Genomic DNA, 9,973 nt, shown 5'->3' with positions numbered 1-9,973 from the left:
CCTGTCACAAAATCAGGCCTGTGGCTCTACCCATCAATTTATGAAAAAGGCTAACTCAGAGAGTCACATCCACAACCCCTCTGGGGTTCAACCTGTCAAGTTAAGAATGTGGTGAAACTTGCAGATGAAAAGAACAAAAGAGACATTTCAAATAAACACTTGGGAACTTGGAATCTTGATACAAACAAGTCAGCTACAAAAATGACCATTTCTGAGACAATAGGCAAATTCAAATACTGGCTACTTATTTGAGGGTCTTAGGATTTATGACTAGGTGACATGCTGCTGAGAATTTTCAATAAAAATGTCCAGGAACGTAGCACTGGAGAGAGGAGAGGGCAGTGGCAGATAAAATGGGCCCGAGCCAAGGGTTCAGGCTGAGTGGTTGCAGAAACTGGTTGCAGCAGAATCTTTACTGGTGAGCATGTTTTGAGATTTCCATGGCAAAAAGTTAGCAGAAAGCCATAAGAAGCAATTTGACTTAACTTCACACATCTTTATTTGTTTGCAGTGTGTTTGAGGTGGGTGAGCAAAGGACTTCTCATGCTGGTCTTAACGTGACCAACATGTTTGGTCTTAATTCAAATTCATCTCTGGCACAGCGGCCTTCTGTTGAAAATGGCCTTTTGACAAGCCCCAGCCCAACAGACCCCACAGAAGTTCCAAGGAGCACCAGACAGCATGGACTCAAGGAACTTAGGGTACTGCTGGGGCCAACCCGACAAGGTTATTCCCACGGTCAAACACGGAGTAAAACTGTCTGATAAAGACATCTCCCAGGATCCAGAGGGGCCCGGCTGGAGGCTGGATGTCAAGGCCTTGAAAGCCGCTGCCGCAGAAGTTCATCCCGTCTACGAAGTCCTGGGCAGGAAAGGAGCAGGTGAGAGAATGCGTGGAAGGAGGGTATGTGCCATAGACTCTGCTCTGTGCCGTGAGCTTGGACGGGCATTTTATAGTTTGGGCAGGTTGGTTGCTTCTTCCTGCTCCACAAATTTCTAGCCTGGTTTCCTGAGTCAAGTGTCTGCACAAACTCACGTGTGTGGGCCTAGGTATCTGAGTTGTAGGATTGTGAGAATTGCTCATTGGTTAATCCTTAGCTTAGTTGGTTTAGTCCTTCCTTAGCTCTATCTATGACTTTACAACTGGGCAAACAAAAGACTTGCTGTGTGATTGCATGATCAGAAGACAAGCTGTAGCCTTAAATTTGGGCTTTTAAAACTTTTCATGAAGGTTACTGCTACTGCTGCTGCTGCTGCTATTACTACTACTATTACATTATTATTATTATTATCATTATTATTATTATTATTATCGGGCTGGAGCGATAGCACAGTGGTTGGGTGTTAGCCTTTCACGTGGGCGACCCAAGTTCGATTCCTCCGCTCCTCTCGGAGAGCCCGGCAAGCTACCAAGAGTATTGAGCCCACATGGCAGAGCCTGGCAAGCTACCTGTGCATATTGGATATGCCAAAAACAGTAACAATAAGTGTCTCAATGAGAGACGTTACTGGTGCCTGCTCGAACAAATCGATGAGCAACGGGATGACATTATTATTATTATTATCATTACTATTATTGGTGCCCGCTTGAGCAAATTGGTGAGCAACGGGATGACAGTGACAATGACAGTGATCGTGATATTATTATTATTATTATTAATTTTAGGGTCACACATGGCTGGGTTCAGGGCTTATTCCTGGCGCTGCACTCATGAATCTCACTTCTGGAGGTGCTTGGGGGACCATAGGGGACCATATGTGCTGCAGGGGATCAAACCCAGGTCGGCTATGTGCAAGGCAAGCACCCTATCCACTGTACAATAGCTCCAGCCTTCTGGTCTTAATTTCTCTATAGGAGAGAAGCTGCTCTTTGCTTGGCTGGCCTTGACTGTCCTGGTGTCGATGCTCTGGGAAGGATAATGAGTGGATCCTTGCAGGCAGTAAGGTGTCTGTGCCTCCATGAGTAGAGCATCAGCGCCCCCAACCTTAGTTTTCAGTTTAGGAACACCTTTAGTTTGGCCTCACAGCAAAAACTGTAGCAAATGTGGGCCTAACCGTTAGGCAAACTCCTTCAAATAACCCTTTGAAATCTGATGTTGATTCTGAAAAGATGGGAAAATTGCTTGAGAGGAGGAGATAAAAATCCAATATTAATATCACAAAGTCTAAGGACTGAGGTGGCCCTGACATATGCAGGCGGAAACGGCACAATGTACCAGATGACATAGGCCAGGTGTGGGGACACATCAGGATTCACATAAGGTCAAGGTGGAGAGTATTGAGTGCTGGTGTGACAATGGTGACAAGACTGATGAACTTGGCCCAGCAGCAGGGTTGCCTGGATCTAAGTCTGGCATCCACAGGGTCGTGCAGACGCCTTTGTCGGACGAGCCGTGGGGAGTTGGCGTGAAGCTGTGCTCTGAGTCAACAGTTTCACTTGCACTGTTGATTGTGTTTGAAAGGGCTGCTAGACTAGAGTGTGGTGGGGTAGGAATTCTAAGTCTCTTGTTCCACGCCTTAGTGCTCCCTCTAAAGCTTGAACTGCTCTAGGGTAAAGTGAGCAAAGAGAAGCATTGCCAGTAAATGGCATGTTGGAAATCCTGTCAGTGGTAGTGTGGAGTCATGGCAGGTTTCCAGAACACCCGGAATTCTCTATCTCACCCTTCAAATGTGGAATTTATGTTTATGGCAGTAAAGGCCACAATCTTGTTGGAGGAAAATGCTGGTGTGAATGTTTGAAGTGATGCAACCGTATTCTGTATGCCCTCTTCAGCCCAAGCAACTCATATTTTCAACCCAGTAATTCTATTAAGTCTCTATATTCTCAGCTGTAAAATGGGAGAGTAAAACAGCTTCTGTCTACCTGTCTGTGAAGTGATGAAACACTGTCAGTTTAAAAGTCCTGGTGACATGGTCAGAAAATCTCATTAGATTTCTTGTCTGGCGTTTCTTGCTACTTCACAGCACAACAGGAATTGAGAGAAGCAGCCCAGGGGTCTTTCCACCTTGGGCATCCTGTGTCCCTCAGAGGGGACTGTGCTGCAGTGAGGGGGGAGAGGCCTGGGGGAAAATGCTGCCTATTTGAGAACTGCCTAAAGAGAAAACAGTTGTTACCAGAATAGTGTAGGCAGTTGGTTGGAGGGTGTAGGGGATTCCATTGATGGTGATGGTGACATCTGGCATGACGTTGAGGTTGTCACACTCCAGTGCATACTGAAATGGAATACGGAGGATTCACTTAGGACTCCCTGCTCCCGGAAGAGAGCCCTCCCTGCCTTCTGTGCCCTCCCCCCCAGTAAGCACTCACTTCTCCATCCACCTGCTGTGCCCCTATGGCCCTTTGCAGCTGTTTGATCTCCTTTGAGGGGCCTGTGATGAGGGAGGTCCCTGTGTCCACGATGGCCTGGCAGCCCTGGGAGCAGAACATCACTGTGCCTCCCACCTGGATTCTGCAGGCAAAGGATGCATCATCAGCCCTGCAGCACCCGGAAGCCTCCTCTGGCTTGCTGCAGTTCTCACTCCTCCTGGACTCTCCCTGCACTGACACTCACACAGTGCCTCATTTCAGGGTCATCAACACACAAGCATTTCCAATTCCTTATGGACTGAATTCTGTAGCAAGAATAACGTTGGCTTCTTGACCCAGCACACATATACAAGCACTTGAATTAAAGTTTCATGAACAGCACCCAATCACCTAATCTCCATATGTGACATAACATTTTCTGCTTTATTCATTATTCTTTTTCATTGGAAAGTGTAGGTCATGGTCCCTTATAGCAATGTGATAATCCATCATCAGGTAATCCCTCTGTTTGAAAATACCTCTGCAGGGCTGGTGTGATAGACAGTACAGCAGGTATTTGCCTTGCATGCGGCTGACCCGAGTTCAATCTCCAGCATCCCATATGGTCACCAAGCACGGTCAGGAGTAATTCCTGAGTGCAAAGTCAGGAGTAACCCCTAAGAACCACTGGGTGTAACAAAAAAAAATCAAAAAAGAAAATACCTCTGCAGAGAGTAGATGTTGTGACTTTTTGGTTTGTGTTCACAGAGTGGCACCTTGCAGGAACTATTTCTTGGTGGAACTGAGTCTGAATCATACTTTCTTGAGTCTCTTCATACTTTCATATTTGAGTCTTTTCATACTTTCTTGAGTCTCTTCTTGAGTCCCACAGTTATAGGAAAGTGGCTGGCATCTAGGCTACCTGACCAACTCGCTCCTGCCCAGGCACATGCCAAGGCTCCGCTGAAACGCCATCCTTCATGAGATCTTGAGGAGTTTTTCCTACAGAATCTGTCTTGCCCCACCTGTTGGGTCACTCTGGTGCACCTCTCTGGGGATAATGACCACTGTCCACTTCAGATGGCAGTGACTTATATGTAGTTTTACTCCCTTTCCCCAGGTTTTATAATTGACATATAATACTGCTAAGTTTAAGGGGAAGGCTTGAATGATCTGACATAAAAGCAAATTACGAATGATTCCCACAATGACTGTAGTTAACAACCATGATCACATGCAGTTATAAACTGTTTTCTGTGCTGATAACTGTTAGGATCTAGTCTCCTAGCAACTTCCAAGTATACCATACAGCATTGCTGACCAGTTAGTCACAATTGGTGACTAACCTTATACCTAGAAGTTTTTACCACCTTTTTACCACCTTTACCCAATTCTTCCACTCCCTGTCTTTGGTTACCATAAATATTATTTCTTATTTTATGTTATTTTTTTACTTCTATTTTCTATTTCTATTCTATTTCTATTTCATACATAAGGTCACATAGCATTTACATTTCTCTGATGTCCTCAAGACCAGCCATGCCACAAATGGTAGGTTTTCTTTCTTTTATAACTGAATTTCATCATATGTATGCATGTGTGCCACATTTCTTAATGCAGTGGGCATAGGAATGTAGAGATCTCCTTGACATAATAATCCAATTTACTTTGTATAAATAGCCAGCAGTGAAATTTCTGAATCCTATGAATTATCTATGATAATCTGAATGATCTAGTATGTCTCATATGTCTCACAAATTATACAAAAGTCCCTTTTCGCCTCCCACTGTCACTTGTCTTTTGCCCTGTGTGTTTCTGAATGTTGACTGATGTAAGTAGGTGGCAATGTGTCTCTGTTGTTGACTGTCGAGTCACAGGTGCATCACGTGTACAAGGATAGAAGCTGAGAGTAGGTACCTGGCTTGTTCCCCTGGAACCTCCTGAACCTTTGCTTTGCACAATCCCACACTCACCCAACTACTTTGTATAAATACTCAGAAGTAAAATTGCTGCATCCTATGGTAGTTCAATTCTGTCTCCCACAACAATTAAGTACCACACATCCTCAGACTCTCACAGAGGTCTGCTCAGTCAGATAGGCTCAGTCAATTCAATTCAGGTAGCATATAAAACCTCTCCACGGAGGTCACTCACGAGTCCAGTGCGATCTGCCAATAGCCTTGCTTGGTGACTGGGACCCAGTTTAAGCTCCCAGAGAAGTGGGAATGGTCATAGCCTCCGAAAATCAGCTCACTCCCGGCACCACCTTCTGGGTTACTGCACAGAGAGAAAGACAGATTGTCAAGGAAGGGCCTTTGGGAAGCCTGGGAATGAGCAGTCGTTGGCTCTGTCACTCAAGTCAAGGACAGAGAGAGGCATAGATGTTGGCTTTGGCTTTGTGCCAGGGATTCTGACCGCCACAAATTGGGCCTGGGGCAGAAGAATCGAAACTGATTTGTGATCGTACTCCTGCTTCTTGGCTGTATGGGGAAGGGAGAGCATGATAACCTCTCAGTCTCTGCCCCAAAGGAGCGAAAAGGAAAGAAGGGAAGTGCCTGCCATAGAGACAGGCTGGGGGAGGAGGGTGGTGGGAGGGAAACTGGGGACATTGTTGGTAGGAATGCACACCGGTGCAGGGATGGGTGTTGGAACACTGTGTGACTGAAACCCGATCGTGAACAGCTTTGTGTGTATTTCATGGTGACTTAATTAAGGAAAAAAAAAAGCTGAAAAAAAAATGGTATTCACGGGGCTGGAGTGATAGCACAGCGGGTAGGGTGTTTGCCTTGCACGCAGCCGACCCGGGTTCGATTCCCAGCATCCCATATGGTCCCCTGAGCACCGCCAGGAATAATTCCTGAGTGCAGAGCCAGGAGTAACCCCTGAGCATCACTGAGTGTACCCAATAAGAAAAAAAAAGGTACTCACCCCCCCAACCGCCGCACCCCAAACCAAGAGATCTTTTTCCCAAATATCTTCCTAACATGGGAAGTGCAGCTTCCTGAACTTTCCACATTATTTTCTCCTTTGTCATGGCTAATTTAAATGCAGTTTTCAGTAGTGCTGATTTCTCAGACTATGGTTTGGCACTAACAGGATTCTAGAGGAAAAAGACAGAAAACAGATTTATTTTCAGAGAGAAAATGATCAGAAGAAAGACAACTTGGGGCTTGCAAGACAGAGCAGTGAGGTAGAAGGGACTTGGCTGTGTGTGGGGGGTGTTCCTGGGAGTCCTGGGTGTGCGAGAGGATGGGGGGGGGAGACGGGGGGGACTTTCCAGACCTCACAGGAAATGCCATGCTGATAATTTGACCTACTTAATCTCATTTCATGATAACATGGTCTAGCGTCATTTAAGGAAACTGGGCCCAGGAAAACGTCTGGCTGAATGTCAACATTAGTCGCATTGCCTCCAAAACCTTTGCTATTTCACTTACTAATGTCTTCCCAGGTTGGAAGGGGGCAGAAAGTTCTATAAGGGGGAGCTGGGGTGGGGGGTCCAGCTGCCCACCCTCTTATGTCTGTCTGGCCTGGTCCCACTTTCATTATGCCCTAGGAGAGGCCACACTGCAGAGAGGAAGCTGAGCTCTCCATGAGGGAGAGAAGGAGAAGGCTAATGTGGGGAAAGCTCTGAGCAGGCTCCCTGGCAAGGGGGCAGGAAGGGAAGAACCTTCCTATTTGGGGACAAAGGTGAGTGGGGCCTCCCAGGTGCAGGGAAAGACGCCCAGTGGCAGCAGCAACTTAAAATAATGCCAAAGCTGGTAAAACACACACAACATAAAGGTTATCAACGTTCCCATTTTTAAGAGTCTAGTTCAGCAGTTATTCAGAGTAATCTCCAGAGCCTTTTCCGTTTGCAAAATAAAAACTCAGACTCGTCAAGAACCAGTTCCCCTTCACGTGTGTGTGTGTGTGTGTGTGTGTGTGTGTGTGTGTGTGTCTTTTTGCTTTGTTTTGGGGCCACAGTTGGCTGTGTTCCGGGTTTATACCTGGCTCTGTGTTCAGGGAATACCAAATGCTGAGAATATTCGACTATATTTTATTATTTCACCCATAAATGGTGTAATTATATTATTATTGATTTATTTTTCTGCTCCTCCCACTACACACACACACACACACACACGCTGAAATGAACCTATTTTCTTGTGTTTCTAGTGCCTGACAAGATGCTCAGCTGATGATAGGACTTGATAGAGATTTATTCAATGCATAAATGAATATTCAGACCCAAGGATTCCTTAACTTAGCCATGGGTGGTACCATTCATAGCTTTTCACAGGACCATATAAGGCTAACTCTATTTCCTCGCTGTCCCGACAGGTGAAATGTTTTGCCCGAGTGCAAATAGCTGGTAATAGGTCAAAGCTGCACTCTAACCAGCTGTTGTGACTGCCAAGCCTAGGGCTCTTACAGCAGGACCTAGAAGATGACCCCTTGTGGTTGCAATGACTGACCTTAACTTGATGTGCATGATGGGCCTTACCTGCTCATATACACAGAAAACATGGGCACATCTACCACGTTCTGCGCCATCATGTTGTCAAAAACTGGGGTCACTCCTCCAACAGCCAAAGAGGGATATCCCAGGCCTAGAATTCCATCAAACTCTGCATTTGCAAAGGTGTTTCCTGGTTCGGTGACGCTCTCTCCAAACTGCTGGCTGACCACGGTCAGTCCCTCCACCTGACCAGAGAAAACCCAAAGTTTGGTCAGCTCATTGGCAGATTCGTGTGGATTTTCTCTCTTCTCTAGGGCTAATTCTCCCTGCTTAGTTTTCTTTGATTAAATGGGCACATATTTTGGGGCCATATTTCCATACATTTAATTTTTTAATACATACAAAAAAAGTTGAAGTGTAGTCATGAATACAGAAATTATAAGTGCATATTTTTTCCCAAATCTACACAGATCCATATATGTAAGCTCCCAAATAGAACATTACAAAGTCCCAGAAGCCTTTTCATGCCCCCCTTGTGATGATCATACTCCCCCTAGAAGCAGGATGTCTCCAGGCTTTTAACAGCATAGATCACTTGCTCATTTTGGAATTATATGTAAAGGAATCATATGGTCTGAATTCTTTTGCACCTGATTTCTGTCACTCACAATTATATTTGCACATGCTATTGTCTCTTGAATACAAATACAAAGGCGTTTGTATTCCCTTGTTGTATTATCATTATTTATACTTTCTACCATTCATGGATATTTGGACAATTTCTTGGTTTTGCCTATTGCTAATAGCGCTGTCTGCACCTGTCTTTGAGTGAAAACATGCATATATTTTATGTGGGACATAAGCCTGGCAGTAAAACTTTAGATCACTTGTTTTGCCTCAGTAAACATGTGATTATGCCAACCTATGTTTCAATGTCATGCCTTAATAGTTCCAGTTGTTCTACATTCCTCTTAACTCTAACACTGCTATCTTCTGTTCCATTTTAGTCTTCTCTGTCTATGCATAGGGTTACATTGTGACTTTAATTTGCACTTCCTGGTTAATGGACAAAAATCAACATTGAACAACCTTTTGGAGTGAAGTGGGTGATGTACTAAAATTGATTGGTAGGAGTTCTTTATTCTGGAATCATTACATCAGTTGCAGTACTTCACTGCTCTTTGCCTTTAAGATGGAGGCCAAGTCTTGACTCCAGCAGCCACCACACTCTCAACCTAGACTCTGTTCCCATGGGACCCCCCCCATGACTCCCTAAAGGCTCAGAACCCTGAGAGACCTACTCAGCAGCAGTGCCTGGCCAGGCCTCCCCATCCTTGGAAGCTAGCTCTGGTTCCCTTAAGTATTCTGACAGGGTTAGTCGCCCAAGTGCCTGTCTAGAGAGAAGAGGTGGCGGGATTGTACTCACAGTGACGTGGTCGGCTCCAATGATCCCAGACAAGCTCCCAGTCCCATACTGAATGTAGAAGTGACTGCCCACAGCGTTGTATGTGTCCGACTGCGATGGCATGAACTGGGTGTGTGACTCTGCGGAGCAAGGGTGCTGCTTTTGCCTTGCTGGCCTCGCCTTGTGCCATCATCTCAGAGGCTGTCATTCCCCTCAATTCCATCAGAAAAGTTGGCCCTGGCCTCCCTCCTCCCCCCAATGGCGCCTGTATCTCCCCAACCACATGAGCTAGCCTTCCTAGGCATTGGTCCTGGGCACCTCGTCTGCAGTGACGTCATGAGGTGCACCAAGTGCCATTTATCAGATGCCAGATACCATTTATCTCTGCCAAGGGTGTGGGGGAGAGCCTGGACTTCAAAGGAAACTCAGGCACAGTTACTGTTCTAGGAATCAGCTCTGGACTCCAGGCCCAAGCCTAGGATGCTTTGCCGTGGGGGTTCCCAAGACATTCTGCCTCAAGAATTGGTCTGTGTACCTTTCCTTAGCTTATAGTCTCTGAGTTCTAACCTCATGACCTCTAACCTCATGAATCCTCCCACAAACCCCCCACCAGCTCCAACTGGGTATGTTGGTAGATAAGCCCCCAACAATGCCTGAAGCAGTGAACCCTTCCCTCCTCCCTCTCTATTCCCCAGAAACAGCCAGTGGAAGGAACCTTTTCCCCACACCCCTGCGGGTGTTCCAAAGGGGGTGAGTCATCAATCATTTAAGGATTTGTATTTTCAGTGACTGAGTTCCATTAATCCTGTTTAGTATTAGGCTTGTCAACTTAGATAGCAGAT

At 45.8% G+C, this 9,973-nt stretch overlaps 1 protein-coding gene across 1 annotated transcript in view; it reads right to left on the bottom strand.

Moving 5' to 3' along the window:
- Positions 1-696: 696 nt before the first annotated feature.
- The window catches only part of CTSE (cathepsin E), an 11,764-nt gene continuing 2,487 nt past the window's right edge, over positions 697-9,973 (bottom strand). Inside the window, exons 4-9 of the mRNA XM_004610063.2 lie at positions 9,153-9,271; positions 7,772-7,971; positions 5,440-5,562; positions 3,307-3,448; positions 3,114-3,212; positions 697-861 (exon numbers count right to left, since the gene is read on the bottom strand). Coding sequence (XP_004610120.2) covers positions 697-861; positions 3,114-3,212; positions 3,307-3,448; positions 5,440-5,562; positions 7,772-7,971; positions 9,153-9,271 — 848 coding nt within the window. The remainder of the gene's footprint in view (positions 862-3,113; positions 3,213-3,306; positions 3,449-5,439; positions 5,563-7,771; positions 7,972-9,152; positions 9,272-9,973) is intronic.

This window comes from Sorex araneus, chromosome 7, assembly GCF_027595985.1.
Source record: "Sorex araneus isolate mSorAra2 chromosome 7, mSorAra2.pri, whole genome shotgun sequence".
Classification (NCBI taxonomy): Eukaryota; Metazoa; Chordata; class Mammalia; order Eulipotyphla; family Soricidae; genus Sorex; species Sorex araneus.
Note: the sequence above shows the minus strand (reverse complement) of the source record. Positions and strands in the feature narration are given on the sequence as shown.